The sequence below is a fragment of the Bidens hawaiensis genome, unplaced genomic scaffold (assembly GCF_021521415.1).
Source record: "Bidens hawaiensis isolate Kalapana, Puna unplaced genomic scaffold, B.hawaiensis_p1.1 tig00021359_1, whole genome shotgun sequence".
NCBI lineage: Eukaryota > Viridiplantae > Streptophyta > Magnoliopsida > Asterales > Asteraceae > Bidens > Bidens hawaiensis.
In genome coordinates this window covers 29,596-48,547 of record NW_027493311.1, presented here as the reverse complement: position 1 = coordinate 48,547, position 18,952 = coordinate 29,596, and the positions used below count along the sequence as shown (strand labels likewise).

Sequence of the window (18,952 nt, the reverse complement as noted above, 5' to 3'; positions counted from 1 at the left end):
ATTTTTTTTATATTTGAACAAAGAAAAATCATGAGTGTTATAATTTATATATATATATATTAGTAATGATTAATATTATTAAATAACTTTAAGAAAGAAAAACAATTACATACAAAATATGTAACATAAGAGTATATGTATAACTAACCGAATCACAAAGAAAAATTTAAAATGCGCCGGGTTTTCGGGTTTGAAAATTAACGAATGTTATAGGATTCACAGCTTTTAGAAATTTCGTCCCGATATTAAAATAAAAATAAAATAATAAAAGAAACAACTAGCACATATAGTTAATAAAAGTTTAAACATTTTTTCATAGTTGTTCACGAACGACTTGATGTCTCGATGTTCTCCTTCCTCCTGTTCTCACAAACAAACATTATCCCTTCATGGATGGTTCGTAGCCATGAACCAAATGAATACAAACTAATTGTAAGTGAATAAGAACTTCAATTATCAGGCCTAAAAAAACTAATAAAGCTAGACTAAATAGTTACGAGTGATATTTAAATGTTTCACTAAACGTTCAGTTCCTTTACAGAGCTAAGTCTGTGTTTTTACTTTTACACTGTTATCAAAATCAGTATAAACTTGCAAATGAACGGAAAGTGCAACGTACCGTTTGTTGGAATGTTAAAAGTTAAATGAAAGAACATTAGTCCGATTAAGTGTTTGTGTTTGTATTAGATAAATGTTAAACGAAAGAACATGAACATGAAGTAGATAAATGTTTGTATTAGATAGTTCCAAGTGTAGTGTAGTGTAGTGTAGTGTAGTGTGTTGGGTGGACAACCACACAAGTAACGTTTATTTCCAGATTACCTTTCTCGTTCTGTCCGCCCATCTTGTTCTATTTATTTATCAACCACCACTGAACCCATTTCATTCCAAACAGCAATAAGAATAAGAATGGCGTTTGCCAGATCAATCCACCACCTTCATCCTCTTCCTCCGGTGTCCAATACCAGGGGTCTTAAACCATCCCCCCTCTTTCTCGGATCCATCCGACCCGACTCCCATACCCATACCATCACCAGATCCTCCGTTTCCGTTTCTTCTTCTGCTCAACGGAGATCTGCCGTTGCTGCTAATGTCTCCGATGTCAAAACCAAGCCAGCTGCTAATCTCGTAAGTCAACTCACCCTCCCTTTTTATTCTACTGTTTTGTTTCATTTATTGTTGGATTGCAAATTGATCTCATCTAATTTGTTATTTATCTATCTGCTAAAATTGAATGTGCTAAAACTATATTTCATGGTCATCTCTGATGTATGTTTCAAACTCAACCGAATGCTGAAATTGGGGTCCGCACATCCCTAATCTGACATGACTTGGTGTTTGCTAAGTTATTGTTGGATTGCAAATTCATCTCATCTCATCTAATTTCTTAGTTATGAGTCTTAGGTCCTACTCTTTCATGGGTTAACTGATCTTTTGAATATCTTTAATTATGCATCAGTTCAACCCTGATTTGCCACTAGCACATTGTTCATGAGTAGCTCCTCAATAAAAATTGAATGTGCTCAAACTAGCTGAACAATATTTGATCATCATCTGTGAGAGCGGCATATTCGTATTATTCAGTTGCTGACTTTGACTTTTGGGTTTCTTTTGATTGGTTACAGTTATATTAAAATAATTTCTTTAGTAAAAAATCATGGGAAATTGGTTGATTTTTTATCTCTTTTTTTATTTTTATAAAACCAACGGGTTCAATCGTAAAACTATATTGGGTTCATTCAGAATTCTCGTGTTATACATTTTTATATAAAAAGCGAAAAAGAATGGTGTTGGGCCAATCCGACACCACCTAACTCCTAAGTGCCTCTGTCCATTGAGTCTGTGATCTCTAAAATTTCTTCAATTACACATCAGTACCCTAATTTTCCATGTAACACAAACATTATTCATAAGTAGTGCCTTGATTAGTCAACTTTTGATGAGAAACATCAAAAGTTATTGCAATAAAATATGCTGAGTGAAACTCACCACATCTGTAACTAGAGTTGATCATAACTGTTTGTGTGTGCAGCTGGTCACCAAAGAAGAAGGTTTAGAAGTCTATGAAGACCTGATCTTGGGCAGAGTCTTTGAAGACATGTGTGCACAAATGTACTACAGGGGCAAAATGTTTGGTTTTGTGCATTTATACAACGGTCAAGAAGCCGTTTCTTCAGGATTCATCAAACTTTTAAAGCAAGGGGACAGTGTCGTGAGCACATATCGTGATCACGTTCATGCTTTAAGCAAAGGGGTGCCTGCACGCGCGGTCATGAGTGAACTTTTTGGAAAAACAACCGGATGTTGCAGAGGCCAAGGTGGGTCCATGCACATGTTCTCGGCCGAACACAATGTTCTTGGTGGGTTTGCTTTTATTGGAGAAGGGATACCTGTTGCAACAGGTGCGGCATTCACAAGCAAGTACAAAAGAGAAGTTTTGAAAGAAGATTGTGATGATGTGACGTTGGCGTTTTTTGGTGACGGGACTGCAAACAACGGGCAGTTTTTCGAGTGTTTGAACATGGCTGCTTTATGGAAACTGCCTATAATATTTGTTGTGGAGAATAATTTATGGGCTATTGGAATGTCTCATCTTCGGGCTACTTCTGACCCTGAAATCTGGAAGAAAGGCCCGGCTTTTGGGATGCCAGGCGTCCATGTTGATGGGATGGACGTGTTGAAGGTGAGAGAGGTGGCTAAAGAAGCTATTGGGCGGGCTAGAAGAGGTGAAGGCCCTACTTTGGTTGAATGTGAAACTTATAGGTTCAGAGGACACTCTTTGGCTGACCCTGATGAGCTTCGTGACCCAGGTAGTTAACTAGTTGCCTCTTGAAAGGTTTTATGTTACAGTATTTGTTTTTTTTAACTGTTTTAACTTGATTTTGTTTGACTGGTATGAATGTGTGATAGATGAGAAGGCCCGTTATGCAGCCCGGGACCCGATAACACAGTTCAAGAAGTACTTGATTGAGAACAAGCTGGCGAGTGAAGCAGAGTTGAAGGCGATTGAGAAGAAGATAGACGAGGTGGTTGAAGATGCTGTTGAGTTTGCCGACGAGAGCCCGGCACCGTCCAGAAGCCAGCTGTTGGAGAATGTGTTTGCTGATCCAAGAGGGTTTGGAATTGGGCCTGATGGAAGGTATAGGTGTGAAGATCCTAAGTTTACTGAAGGCACAGCTCAGGTCTAAGCTTTTTTTTTGTTTTTGTTTCGTTGTTTTTGTCTTGTCTTTCTTTTTTTCATAATTCTTGTGTTGTTTATGTCAACAATTATTATTATAGTTTGTGTTTTGATATTGAAAACCTTAGCTTTTGGATGTTTCTATTCTGAAGTCTTGTATTTGGTTAAACTTGTAATGCAACTTATTTATATAAGTTTCTTAGTGATATAGCTTGATTACAGCTTACTAATTAGACATTAGAACATAATGAAAACATTTATTCAGATACGTTTTTGATTTACGTCACACGTCTGACCAAGTAATTTCGGTTTCCCCCCAGTCACTATCGGAAACCTGAAGAGCTACCCAAACGGCATAAGATGCATCCACAATGTTATCACCACAATCCCTATTAGAGTCGCACTCATCGATCACCTGGGCTCGTACACTTGTATCTTTATAGTATATGTTGATATACTTGAAACACCTTTGACCGTGATTGTACCACTTAGTGGACAATGCCACGATAAGAAAACTATTTGAGTGGTATTGTTCGTCACACTCTGATGGACCTCCACCATCTCCACCCTTCTCAAAGCTATTCATTGTCATGGTCGCCTTTGTACCAGAGGCAAGCAGTGAACGTTGTTTGTATGCGCTATGATCAAAACCATTCACACCTTGACTTAAAGTTGTGTTTTCCCCTCTCAAATTATGACCAAGTTCTGTTGATTGAGCCTTGGCGCTTGATGTGAAAAAGGTAACAGACAGAGAAAGAAGAGCGAGAAAGATAATCGGCGATTGCTTCATTCTATCCTTAACTTAAGTTTTACTTAATGGCATATGGTGTGAAGAACAACTAAATCATGGTATTGAATATATAGTATAGTAAAGAAGTTTCTGTTCTAATCATGGTTAAACTAACTGAAGAAAGGTAAGAGAATAGGCCACATCAAAAGCCAAAAGTGAAAGTAGATTTTTTTGTTTAATGAGAAAATACAAGCAAAAAAATCCAAATGCAAAGGTAAAATATGTCACAGATTTGACCCTTTCGTTATTTCACTATGGACCCTTAAACCAAAAAGTTTGGTGTTCATCATCTACACAAAAGATATTTAAGAAATCAAACTCGTGTTCCAAAGTGGAGTTCATACTCGTTCATGATAGACGACACCTTAGAACTTACCGGTTTTGGATCATCTACTGAAAATATGTTTAGTGCAATCGCGTTTTCATTGTCTTTTATTCTTGTTTAAAACATCAACTAGAGAACACATTTAGTAGTTTTCAAATGACACCATGATTCTTTCACGTGTTTACGAGTTGCCTCACATAAAACAAACTTTCGAGCGATTTCAAATGACTAAACGGTTATAAAAGGACTAGATATGTTTATTTAACCGCTTATATGAGACATGCATAACAACATATAATGAACACATGGTAACATTCATCTAAAGTTGGAGTACTAAATTAGAAACTTTGTAATTTATATATAATTTAAGTAATAATTTAAATTGTTAATTGACTAGTTCAATATGAACGGGTCAACATTTAAAGCCCACATTTTGATTAGTTAGTCATCTACTTGTCGGACCCACATTTTTGACTTGACGCAATTTTGTATTTATCTTTTAAATGCCGGCCAATTTAATATCCCCTTCCAAACTATATCTAGAGTGACTTGTTGTTACGGCAAGTACCGTAGAAATTGTTAGTCGGACGGTAAGATGAGACTAGTGATTAATTATGATTAACCAGGATTAATCAGATCGAACTTGAATGTATAATTTTCAGATTTATATATACACATATATATTTTAGCCTGAATCTAACTGGAAATAGCTAAATTTGGTCAGAATCTCGTCGGAAAACGCAAACTAAGTCCGATTAATCACGATTTTGACAGGATCTGACCATTAGCCGACTAGCACAAAATTAATCAGTGGAGTGGGGACTAACGATTAATCGAGGATTAATCGGTACATAGTCTGAATTTTTTCAAACACTTTTGTTACTTTATAGATGGATCTACTTTTAACTATTGACTTTTAGGATAACTCACGTTGTATTTTTATTTTAGGGATGTAAATAAACCGAACTGGACGAAGTCTTGTTCATGTTCCTTCATGTAACATTAAACTTGTTTACGAACGCTTCATGAATGCTAATCGAATGGAAAAACTTATTCGTGTTCATTCGTTAAGGAATTGAACGTGTTCATGAACGGTTCACGGGCACAAACGAACAAGTATTATCAACAAAAAAAAAAACACTATTCTTAATCCTAAATATTAGACATAATCACCTTAATTAAATATAAAGTTAAGCACTTGATATATTAATAATCATAAACATAATCATCCTCCAATCAGCATTTTTATCCTGATAATGTTAACAAAACATGAGTTAGATTTGTTTTTAATTAAAGCAGGACTTTATAAAACAAACATTTAATAAAACGAACTAAACATAAACTGTAAAATTATAAAGTTTAAATGCTAGGTAGGTTATTACAAATTAAAGATCATAAAAAATTGACAGAATTACAGAAATTGTCCTTTATGTTTGCACCAAATTTCACTCATTGTCCTTTATCTTTAAAATTAACATGTTTTATCTATTACGTTTACAAATCTAACAACGTTTGTCCTTTGCTCCTAACCTAGTTAGTTTTTCTCGTTAAGGTCAAGTCATGAGCATTACACATGAGGGAACATCAGTCATTTCACATACTAATTAGAACTATTTTAGTAAATAGAAAAATAAACAAAAATAACATAATCACTCTCTTTCTCCCTCTCGTTTAATCTACCATCACCAACCCACCCCCATTAACCCACCCCTCACACACCCGACACCATCCGACCTCCGGCAACCACTACTACCGCCTGAAATCATCGTCATCTCCCCCCCCATGTCACTACTCACTAGAGCCACCACCGAGCCTACCGCCACAAACCCCGACACCTCCACCGACCTAAATTTTAACAATTTAAGACTAAATTAACATAACAGTAACCAAAGCTTAATCAAATGCAGGTAAAACCTTAAAACCCTAACATATTCTTACTTAATGGAACAAAACCAGTTGTAGCGACCGCAACCATGTATCAATCTGCTCCATCGGCAGCCTTAACGAGCCCTAATCATGGCTATGGGAAACCTAATAAGCGTGTATTTTTCCGCCGTTAGGGCTTGCAAACAACGGTGGAGCAAATAGGGCTTGCAATCAAAGCCCCTTGCAGATTGATTCTCATAGCTGATAGAAACCCATCGTGGTTTTGACGATATATCCAGCGAGAGATGATTAATGTATTAAGGTGGGGGCTTGCTTGCTGTTGAACGACGCTTTGAAGATGAGGACGAACCAGCTAGTATGCGAAATTCTTTACTTCAATGGGTGAGATTCCATTTACACGGGTAATGAAAAAAACATTCTAAAGTAATGTGACTTACAACGCATTGACAACATAGAATTCAAGTTACTCTATTTTTAGTAAGATTACTAGAAACCTTTTACAAACATTGGATGGATTAGGGTAGCAGAGTCACCAGTTGACTTGTGCTATAACATGAAGCACACATAAAAGTAATGTAGGTATAGGTTTTGAGGAAAAAAATGTTACTTCACAGCATGGAAATGCATCACGAAACGATTTCAAAATCGACTTGCGTATAGAGGCTTGAAAATCGAGGAATAATATTAACAGAGTACCTAGCAGGTTATGTTGCTGATGGTACTGAGTTTTGGCCAGATACGATAATAGCGTGAAATGGCAAACCTTTAAAGTAAACAACGATAGAACAGGGTATCGTATGACGTCACCACTATTACCCTAATGAAGGTTTGATTCACTTGTGGACCGAATCTTGATAAATGGAATTATGAATTTGGACCTATTTGAAAATTTACTCGAACCATGGCGTTCACTTGGATTCTCATGCATTACACATTATGATTACGTGTGCACCCATAATGATATTCTACCTTGCATGGTCACCCAAGTGTCTTCCATATTCGAGCTTACATGTAAGGGAAATGAAGCGTCCATTTAATTATATTATTGAATGCTAAAAATTTGTTATGGACAACAAAATAATTGTACGGTAATTAGGGTATGAAGTTGTACTGGAAAAAATGAATTGGAAAAGTACATCTAGATGCGTTCTCAAGATAGGATGCTACAAATGGTTTGGTTTGAACACAAAAAGAGTAGTCTTTTATTCACCCAAGTCTACTATAGTTTGTGTCTGTTATCCTCTACGTTAGTATGGAAGATTCAAATAGATATTACTGCGGGGTTTTCTTAGGTTGTATACGTCCACAAGTATTCCATGCGCACCATACGATTGCGTACCCGATTTGCCAACTCTATACGTCAATGTCGTGGGACGTTTCTCAATTTACGGTAGCATTGTATCAGTTCGGTACTCCTATTACTAGAGTTGAAGGTATTCATTCCTTAGACGTACATTGAGGTTGTCGGGTCATTCTAACTCCTACGCGGTTAGAAACACTATCTCAAGTCACCACTCGGGTACGGTTCCCACTACATGCCGGCTCGGGATACTGGCGTGGTTTCCAAGACTAGCATGCCACAACTCATGAAGTAGTGGGGATCAGTAGACTGATGGTTATGGTGTCGAGAAACACACGATCTGAGTGGTTGTCCGGACAAAATCCACGTGACAACAATATCCGTAAAATGTAATATAGATTATGCAACTGTGTACGCATGCAATGAAAATAGTTTTGTGAGTCACCAGTTATAGATTAGACCCTCTAGTTCGCTATAACCAATGGCTCTGATACCAATTTGTCACACCCCGCCAAGGCGAAAGTACAGACGAGTGACGTCATGTATAACCTAAGCATATGATTATCGCCAACATACATGAATTAGGATACCCACAGTATTAAAAAACATTTACAAATCATAACTTATATTCAAACAAAATTTGTTGAAAACAATTAGGAAATTTCTCGTATGTGACCCTAAACATCGATAGGGTTATACAAGAAAAATCCTCTAAAATGGTATCCTAATTAAGCATTGAGGTCTCGTCTTCATGATTCCTTATGAGCTTTGTTAATTCTTTGAAAAACATATGTTTAAAAAGTCACCAATATCAGTTTGGAAAACAATGAACAAGGATTAAGATAAGTATAACAAAACTACGTATATATAGATTTATAAACTATTAAATACTTAAATTTAATAACAATGTTTATAGTATTATTTAAAAAAAAGGATTAAAACAAAACTTTCTTATTATTATTCTCCACATTAGCAACTGTTATCCTTGTGTGTTTATCACTTTATGTCTAACTTTCTATTTGCTTACTTGCTTTATTTTTACCGTATTCGGAGTGGTTCATCATAATAGTATGATCATACGACCGTCGTAGTGGCCGGCGTCCAATCGCATGACAATGGGTTCACCGACAACTCATTTTTGGTAACCAATGCTCGATTCGCATGACAACGGTTTAGCCCATTCTTTATTATTTGTTTGAATTGTGTACATGCTATGGCTTAATTGTTATCTCACATGAACAGTTTGCATTTTCTTTTAAAAATTATGTTGTATCTCAATTAATTAGTGTTTTTACTCACTCAACCTTGTGTTGATAAAATTATTTTTATTTTATACGCATATGCAGGCTATCATTTGAGCTAGCTGCAGGGTTTGGTGAAGAATTTAGGAATGCTTATATTAGAAGAAACTTATTCAAGACTTAGTATAACCTAGATTTTGAATTATCTGGTTTATACGAATTATGTACTTTGTATTTGATTTATTTGAAAAATTAATTAAATTTAATAGCTATTGTCACTTTTAATTATTGCATGATAGTACCTTGAGAGCTGTGAGCAATCAGCTCACGCTCCGGCATTTCTGCCTTAAGTTGGGGTGTGACATATTGGTATCAGAACTGAGGGTTTAATATAGGACGTTAGTGAGTACCTTAGTAACATGCTTAGAAGCCCCATACGTGCTTATCTGTTTGCCTAATGTCTTTAAATGTTAAATTATTTGTATACAACTTTCTTAGGTAATTGCTTCATTATTGTTTATTATATTATCGTGCACACACACACACACACAATTTAGAGGCTATGCCTCACCCTCAGAATAATTTTTTTTTCTTAAATAGTTTAAATCAAGTAGATTGCCTTTTTTTTTTTGGGAAATTCCTTAAGAAATCCCTAGTGTTGCTTTTACTCTTGCACCTTAGGGCTAGGTTGTGTGACAAGCCCTGTAGTAACTAGAAGGGGGAGAGAATTGTGAGTCGGGCCTTGGCAAACAGGTTCCGAGAACCCAAGGTAAGATGCTATTCCTAATCTGGAGAATAACTTGACCACATTACTCGATCTTATAGGCCAAAGCGGGACACAAATGTCATACGACCGACACCTTAGGTTGTTTTCAAACCGAATTCACGGTGGTTCGTGGCTAAATTTGGTCTTTTCCGATTATTGTGTTATATCATTTTAAATGGGCAGTTGGGTGAAAATTCCATGGTTCCCATGGGCACTCCTACTCTCCATTTCTCAATTTGTTTTTGTGTTTTTGTTGGAGTAATCATACGTGGTGATTCACGGGATGCTCCAACTACCCACATTTTTGTTCCATTAGTTCGTTATTTAGTTGGTACAGTTAAAATGCCAAGGGACGCTAATGGGCCGTCCAACTCTATTGTATTGATAATTTGTTAATTAGTTGGTACAATTAAAATGCAATGTAACGCTCATGGGCTGTCCAACTCACTTGTTTTTATCGTTTGTTCGTTGGGCCATTGAAACTGCCATGGAAAGCTCATGGGAGGCCAACACACAAACTTTGTTTTGTTATTTGTTTGTTAAGTTAGTTTAATCAAATAAAATTTAACTTTTAAACTGACTTCGTCTCCTCATCTAATTATTACGCATTAATCGTATTGACTACATCACCTCATAAGTATTTACGCAATGTACCCCTTATCTTACAATCTTTTATCTTTATTCCTCAAAGAATGTCTTCACTAAGAAACCACCGTCGTCATCAATGTTCATCTGGATCTCACGATCGTCGTATGGCTGTTAGATTCACCAAGGAGTTTGCTATTGCTATGCCCACAATCATAACCCAAATCCAGAGCCTCAACTATAATGGATCTGCTACTTCGGCTGAACCGAACAATTTTTACTTTTGTAACTTCTTGAGTACCAAACCTACTTCCTTTCATGGAGAGGATAATGCCACCAAGTTGCTACAAGGGTTCGAGAAGATGGAGAATGTGTTCATCCACTATGAATGTCCGGACGCCAAACAGACTAAGCTCACCTAGAGCGTTTTCGAGGACCGAGCTATCACATGGTGGAATGACTTGAAGGCCGACCAAGAAGCTTATTTGGTTGTAGCCATGCCTTGGGAGGATCTCAAAGAGCCTATGAAGAAAGAGTTTTGCCCCGATCATGAATTAAAAAGGCTTGAATATGAGTTTTGGGAGCTCAAGAAAATCGGTGGGGGATAACTCCACCTACTCCAACCGTTTCCATGGACTTAGCCGTATCGTACCTCACCGTGTAACCCCCGAGAACCGCGACATTCAAAAATACATTCGTGGTTTACCAAATATTTTCCGTGACGCTGTGGTGAGTCGTGACCCCTTAACCATTGCTGAGGCTATGGACCTAGCTGCTTCCCTCACCAACAGCCATGTTAGGGATGGAACCTTGTCCCGAAAGGATTCCACGCCTACTCCCAACAAGACCGAAACCGACTCATCCCCTTATGCTAAAGCCGAACCCAAACCTGCTTTAAACAACAACAATCACCGCAACAACCACAACAACAAGCGTGAAGCTAACCATCAAAACTATGTCGTTAACTAACCCAATAACCAACCTCCTTCTAACCAAAACCAAAGTGCCCTGAACAAAAGAGCGTACGCCAGACCTCATCCTCTATGTGCTAAACGTAAACTTTAATCACTCTTCTCAATCCTCGTGCCGACTATGCACCCAATGCAATCTGCTAACACTTGCCGTGTCCCGCCTAATGCACAAACCCGCCCACATGTGCAACCCGGTGATATTAATATCTGTGCTTTCTGTGCTTGCTATCATTATGGAGACTCAAATCATCTCCGTAATTCATGCCCTCAACTTATCCATGCTCATCAAGCTCAAGCTATGTCTGCACGCTACTACTTTACCCAGGCTCACCAAGTTCAAACACATCAACCCCATGTACTTAAAGCTCCTCCCATCAATCAAGGTCAACCTTACCTAACTCAACTCTATCAAACCCCGCAATCGCAAGCTCAAGTGTACCAAGCATACTCTACTCAAGCCCCTGCTATGCAAGTTTAACCCTTTCAAGCTATCCCAAGTCAATCTACCTCGGCTGCTCCAAATCCTATGAATGCAATTCCTCATGGTGCTTCAAGTCACGTCAATTAAGCTACTCAAGGACTCTAAAGACTTTTGTCAATTTTCTCATTCTATCTTAAGTTATTTTTTCCTTTTTTCCCATTTATGTATAGTAACACATCTTTATGGCCTTGGATTATTTTAGTTTGTATCATTTGCATGTTTTACCCCACGAATAAAGTTTGTTTTATTTAAGTAGATTGTTTATTAAAGCCTACTACTATCTTTTTTTCTTACCCTCATTCATCACGACCCATTTTTTTAATCTCAAATATTAATGAGTTACCCCTTTACAACTTTAAAGACTTACACTTTCACGTTACAAGATGTCTTAGAAATTCCTTTGTTTAATTAAAATCCACGACAACTTTTGAAATGTCTTATACATTGGCAGTTTCTGAAACTCCTTAAAACTTTTGTTTTCTCCGAAAGTAAGTTTTTTTTAAAATTTTTTGTAACCTACACAATGGGATGAGTTATGTGGACCATCCGATGATCTAAGTAATTACGGGTCGACACGTAATTACCCAAGTCCTCACATGGAAATCATAATAGAAACATTGTGTGTCATAATATAGAATCGTAAGTAGTTGAGATAACGGTACAAATTTAAAGTTGATAAGGTCATGGTGGATACACCGCTGGTACATCCTATATATAAGTGCCCTTATCGGATTTTTATTTGGAGCGTTGCTTCAACAATTTGAAGTTTAGTATTATGATTAGTTTTAAATTATATTTAAAATTTCTCAAATTTAATGGTTTTGTTATGGTATTCTTTAATTTCGGGACGAAATTCCCAAAAGTAGGAGATATTTTAACAAATCAGATTCTCCAAATTATTATTTTTATCATTTACCCGATCCGTTTCGAAGTTCGGGAAATTTTACCGATAAAATACCGCAATTATCGAGTTATTTAATTATCATATATTATTGTTTAATTATTTATTTATTATACATTAAATAACTTTCAAGATGTTACAATTTTGACCCTAAACTAAACTTTTACCCTTTTGTATTTCTCTCTTCATAATCAAAAGACCAAGTTGCAAATTATATCCATTTAACCTATTTACCCATTATCCAAACCCATACATGTAACCCGATTTGCGAAACCGTATACCCAGTCTCTTAACTTGGACCTCAATTCTCGTCACCAACATGGAAATCGAATCAAAAGATATTCATTTCTTAATCGGCCTGCCGACATCTATAATTATGTTAAATTGATCAAAAAGGATTCGTTTTACCTATTGTACTTGGCCGACACTAACCAGTCCATAATATACATGTTAACGAGCATTATAATTCAATTAATCATACAATTATAATCCTCTAACCCTCGTCGTCCTAACCCCTATACTTTATTATATTGTCATCGCTGTTTGATTGTGTTCTTATGTTCGTCTTGGCCGGCTACTGTTCTCGTAATTAAACCCGTCATATAACATTATCAGAGGCTATCTCGACAGAGCTTGAACTACTGTTATTTTTCTTAACAAACCTTTACCTTCTTGTTCATTTGCTAAGGTGAGTAATCACTCCCCTTCTTTTATCTATTTTCCAAACTTTTGGGGACATATGTGTATTTATAGTATTATTATTATTATTATTATATTATTATTAGTAATCCACATTAGCAACTGTTATCCTTGTGTGTATACAGTTTATGCCTAACTTGCTATTTGCTTACTTGCTTTATTTTTACCACATTCGGAGAGTTCCATCATAATAGTATGATCATATGACCGTCGTAGTGGCCGAAGTCCAATCGCATGACAATGGTTTTATTGACAACTCATTTTTGGTAACCAATGCCCGATTCGCTTGGCAACGGTTTAACCCATTCTTTATTATTTGTTTGAATTGTGTACATTCTATGACTTAATTGTTATCTCACATGATTAGTTTGCATTTTCTTTTAAATATTATATTGTATCTCAATTAACTAGTTTTTTTACTCACTTAACGTTATGTTGACCAAATTATTTCTATTTTATACGCATATGCATGCTATCATTTGAACTAGTTGCAAGATGAAGAATTTAGGAATGCTTATGTTAGAAGAAACGTATTCAAGACTAAATCAAGACTTAGTATAACTTAGATTTTGAATTATTTGGTTATACGAATTATGTACTTTGTATTTGATTTATTTGAAAAATTAATTAAATTTAATAGCCATCCTCACTTTTAATTATTGCATGATAGTACCTTGAGAGCTGTGAGCAATCAGCTCACGCTCCGGAATTTACGCCTTAGGTTTGGGTGTGACAGTGGTGATCAGATTCTTAGAAGGTGTGTGAAGAAAGCGGAAGCTTTGAATATTTTAAAGCATGCTCTTGAAGGTTTAACATGAGGTCATCATTGTGTGCTTGCCACAGTTCAAAAGGTTCTTGATTGAGGTTTTTATTGGCCGATGGTAGTGAAGGATGCTATGGAGTTTGTGAAGATGTGTGATGCTTGGGGCATTGATTTTATGGAACCGTTTCCTATTTCTGGTGGTTAAATGTATATTCCTATGGCAATTAATAATATTTCTCAGTGGGTTGAAGCCCAAGCATTGGCCACTAATGATGCCTGGGTTGTTGTGAAGTTTTTAAGAAGTTGTTTACTCGTTTCGGTACTCCGAGAGCTATTATTAGTGATCGGGGCACTCATTTTTGCAACATTGTCATGAAGAAGGCATTGGCTCGTTATGGAGTTACTCTTCGTACCTCCTCAAACGAATGGTCAAGTCGAGAATGCAAATAGAGGGGTGAAGAGGATTTTGGAGAAGACGGTGGGAGTAAGTCGAAAAGATTGGCCAGAGAAGTTGGATGATGCGTTATGGGCATTCTGAACCATGTATAATACATCGTTGGGTACTACACCGTTTACGCTCGTTTACGGTAGATCTTGTCATCTTTCCGTTGAGTTGGAGCACCAGGCGTTTGGGCGTTAAAGACGGTTAATCTTGATCTTACCGAGGCTGCGAGGAAGAGGTATTTTCAGATTCATGAGTTGGAGAAACTTCATGATGCAAAATATTCTCGATCATTGAATATAAAAGTAAAGACGAAAGATTTGCATGATCGGTTGATATAATGCTAAATATATATATATATTTAACGTGTATATTTTATTTAATATTTATTTAGTTTTTGTTCGTTTTTAGTCAAGATTTGTATATTACTAACATTATTATGTTTTGTAGGCTCTAGGAGTTGATCGTGATCAAAAGGGCGAAAAAGAATCAAATCGAGCAAATACAAGAAGTCGGTAAGCGTCAGAAAGGAACTGGAAAGAGAAGACTAAGCCGGTCTGATCACCGATATTGTTGTCCACTTAAACCCATGCCTTAATCTTTACCGGGACAAATAAGATACAACAATTATATTACTTAGTGGTTCACACATTTAAGACCCACTTATTTTCAGCTTTTACCGAACCAGACCACCTCAACTTGACTTAAACCTCAAAATTAGCATATTAAAAACTTTTATTGCTCTATTTTTATGAATAGTTAAGACGATTAAGGGTATTGCTTATCCACCTAAGTTTAAGCATCAAAGTCTACCAAGCAGTCATTAGATATAATTAATTAATAGCTAGTGTACCCCACAACATGACATACCCCCGTTATCAAGCAATACCCCGAACCATCACCATAGGTGAGCATGAAAAATTTCATCTGTAGGGGTTTACATATAGCGTGTCCCTTGTGGTCCGTTTCTTAATGGTAATGAGATGCGAGCAAAGGGACCCCACATGGCTAATAGCGTGGATGATGAAGTTAGTATTGTATTTGTACTTTAAGTACGTAGTGATCATGTTTATTGACTTATGTGGCAGAAAACTGCGGGTTTGCTCTTTTTAGCTTTATTTAAGTATTCACAACCCCACTTAGGAATTGTGAATACCCAGATGAATAGAATGCATACAGACCCATGTTCTCCGGACCCGAGGCATCCCATCAATACAAGAATTAAGGTAATAAATGCATACGCCAATGAAGTGTAAAACACTAAAACTAAGCAGTTTAAGATTTATATCACCGGCTACATGGCATATTCTAACGTTAAACCTACCCAAACATCATATGATAATGTATTCAATTTTTTTAAAATTCATAATATTTTCACATTTTATACCAAAAGTTGAGGCTTGAGTATGGCCCGACCTTTCATTACTTATCTTTCACGGAAAAAACGCTTTACCCACATAAGATTTCTGTTTTACCCATTTTATCAAATTACCCTTTTATTCTCAAGGCTGAGCCTACCGACACATCCTAAGTTAAGTGCGTTTTCTTTTATATTATCTCATATTATCAGTAGTTTGAAAAACCAATTTTCGATAAACATCATCATCTCCCACTTTCACGCAGAAAACTATATCCAAGGGACATTTTTAAAACATTTCTCAATTTTTTAAGTTATTTTTTTATTTTAAAGTTAAATTTAAACCACGACTCAAATATCCTATCCCCACACTTAAATTGTCTTCAATGCAAGAATAAGGACAACTTAAAATAAAAATAAAATTAAAAATAAAGTCGGACTACAAAAAATTTAAAACCTAAAAATAAAAATAAGAATAAAATAAAATAAAAATTAATAAGCTAGATAATGGAAAAGACTTAGTTGGTAATATGCACATGAATTTTGATGTTAAAGTCTTCTTTCCATGAATACCCTCCAATTACGAACGTGCTCAGCAAATAGTAACTCCTTCTCTCACAAACATTCATAAGCGGCAAAAATTCAACAATATCTAATAATATATCTTATCAAACTGATGCTATTATGCAATGAAAGTACTTTACCTATAAATATATAAAATATAATAAACATGAGCAAATAAATAAACATGAAGTATACGACTCAATTGCTCCATCCCTACACTTGTTTTTTTCAATATAGTCAACTTGGGGATCGTCTCTAGCTCAATCTTTCTTCAAACTAGCAAAACTTAAAACCCAAAAACAAAGACGAACTACAAAAACTACGTTAGTGACTCGATGAATTATACAAGACTTGAACAAGACCGTAAAACATGACTCAAAATACCAAACTAACCACAAGAAATCACACCTGAATGATAACAAAAGGAATAACAAGAAATAATAAATAATAAAAAAATATGGTATGCTCACCCATGGCCGCGCTACGCGACTAGGGATGAGCTCCTGGCCGCGTGGCACAGCGCTTTTGCCTGCCTCACGTCCCGTGTCGTGGGGGGGGGGGTGCTTTTCTTACCTCGTCGCGAGGCGCGACGAGGTGTTTTTAATAGAAAGTTACGAATTTAATGTCTTAGAAAAATTTTCGAAAAAAACACCAAGTCTTTTTATGCCAATTTTATGATATTTTTACGTGCAAAACTTACCTCGAACCTCTTGAATTCTCTTCAAATCCTCTCTCCATGATGTTAGTGATTCCTTGAACTGACTTAACGGCACAAAAGAAAACTAAGAAAAACTATTGTTAGTGAATAAGGAAAATTAAAAAAAAATTGAAAAAAATACAAACTCTACACTTGAGTTTTCACTCATGAACCCATACCATGATAATCACGTGGCGGGCCGAGTGGATTTTCCACCACCTCGGTAGAACGCCAATGCCCTCAAAGATACCGAATCACGATCCGACTGTTCATCAATCTTGGTTTTCTTCTTTCTAACTCCACGAACCTTCTCAAACTTTCGCTTACCACTACCTCTTTCTTTAACACACTTCACCATTACTCGAGAACTTGAAACCTCTCGCTCCTTCTCCACACTAAATCTCATCGAACGAGAATCGTCAAGACGTGGATCAATGCCCAAGATAAATGATTCTATTGAGTAAACTGGATGACATGGATCAATGAGACCATCTTGACCACTCGGATGTCTCATGGATTTAGCCATATAAGTGGCACTATCATCGCCGGCTCTAAGAGTGATCTTGCATTCAAAGCATCAATGACTGCCCTAGCAGTACGTAAAAATGGACGACCCAAAATTATCGGAACTCTCTCGTCGGCCTCCATATCCAAAATAACAAAATCCGCAGGAAAGATCAAATTATCGACCTTAACGAGCAGGTTCTTCACGACACCCCTTGGATACTTAACGGAACGATCGGCTAAAGGCAATGTCATACGAGTAGGGGTAAGATATCCTAGGAATAGCTTTTCATATAGAGAATATGGCATGAGGTTTATGCTAGCTCCAAGATCGGCCAATGCTTGACATGTTGTGTCCCTTCCGAAAAGGCATGGAATGGTGAAAACTCCGGGTTCAGGAAACTTTTCTGGTAACTTATTAAGAACCACCACAGAACACTCTCCATTTAGTTGTACAGTTGAAATCTCCTCCAACGTATCATTTCTTTTAAGGTCTTTCAAAAACTTTGCATATTTAGGCATATGCTGAAGAACTTAAATGAACAGGAGGTTCATTTTTAACTGGCTAAACATATCGGGAAAATACCTGTAATCTTTCGTATACTTTTGATGCTTTACACGAGCAGGATACGGGGCATAGGCAAGGTCTTAATAGACTCACTTGACTTAATAGACTAAGCTGACAATCAAACCTAGACAGACTCCTTACGAAGGACTAAATCTAGCAATCATGACCAACAAAGATCCATCAATAACCTATCACCTTATAGCTTTCTAGGCTAGCAGCTCATTTTATTTATTTAATTAGTTTTATTATTTCTATGATCTTATTCGAATTCAATCACAAACTAGTCAAGAACACACAGTAAATGATCTAACAAAACCCTATCCTGTGAAACAATCAACAAGGGTAATGTGAAACGGTAAATCTAAGCAAATAAAACCAAGTAATCATACGCATCAATTAAATCAAACTCAACACTTTAGTTAAAACATAAAATCCATAACAAACGAAATCCCAATCAAAATCAAACCAAACAAAGGTTCATCACGACCTAGGTAGTTTATGAAGTTTAGCCTATCATCGTGTAATCTAAATCAAACAAAGTAAATAAAATCGAAAACATGGTGAAAGTATGAGAAACAGAAACTCAAAGATGATAAAACCCGTAATCTTCACTCGCGAACGTATGCCTCTTCACCGGATGTTCTCGTGCCTTCAAAACCGCCAAGAAACTCGAATAATAGCTCTTGTATACTCAAAATTCGTCTGGTGGCATCAGTGTATTGTTCAGGTTAATATTAGGGATGTTTATATACTGAAGCAGGGCCCAATACTGAACAAAACATGAAATAACTCATAACCAGATACATAGGCACCATGCGGCCATGGTGTGCCAAAAACTTGATGTGCTAAAAGTAGTCAAATAAAAATACGCTAAAACTAGACACAAAGTAATACTTTAGACTCTTATACTTAACTTAAACTACTAACCAGCAA

General features: G+C 36.4%; 2 protein-coding genes across 2 annotated transcripts; one reads left to right on the top strand and one right to left on the bottom strand.

The window, feature by feature from the left end:
• The first annotated feature begins 894 nt into the window (after window positions 1-894).
• Window positions 895-3,391, top strand: LOC143563314 (pyruvate dehydrogenase E1 component subunit alpha-3, chloroplastic-like). Its single transcript, XM_077050879.1, has 3 exons — window positions 895-1,128; window positions 2,033-2,810; window positions 2,911-3,391. Exons 1-3 carry the CDS (start codon window positions 910-912, stop codon window positions 3,186-3,188), a joined length of 1,275 nt encoding a protein of 424 aa, XP_076906994.1. The 5' UTR covers window positions 895-909; the 3' UTR covers window positions 3,189-3,391.
• Window positions 3,392-3,461: 70 nt separating this feature from the next.
• On the bottom strand, window positions 3,462-3,968 carry LOC143563312 (putative ripening-related protein 1). The gene has a single exon (XM_077050877.1). It carries the CDS (start codon window positions 3,966-3,968, stop codon window positions 3,462-3,464), a length of 507 nt encoding a protein of 168 aa, XP_076906992.1.
• Between the last annotated feature and the right edge of the window lie 14,984 nt (window positions 3,969-18,952).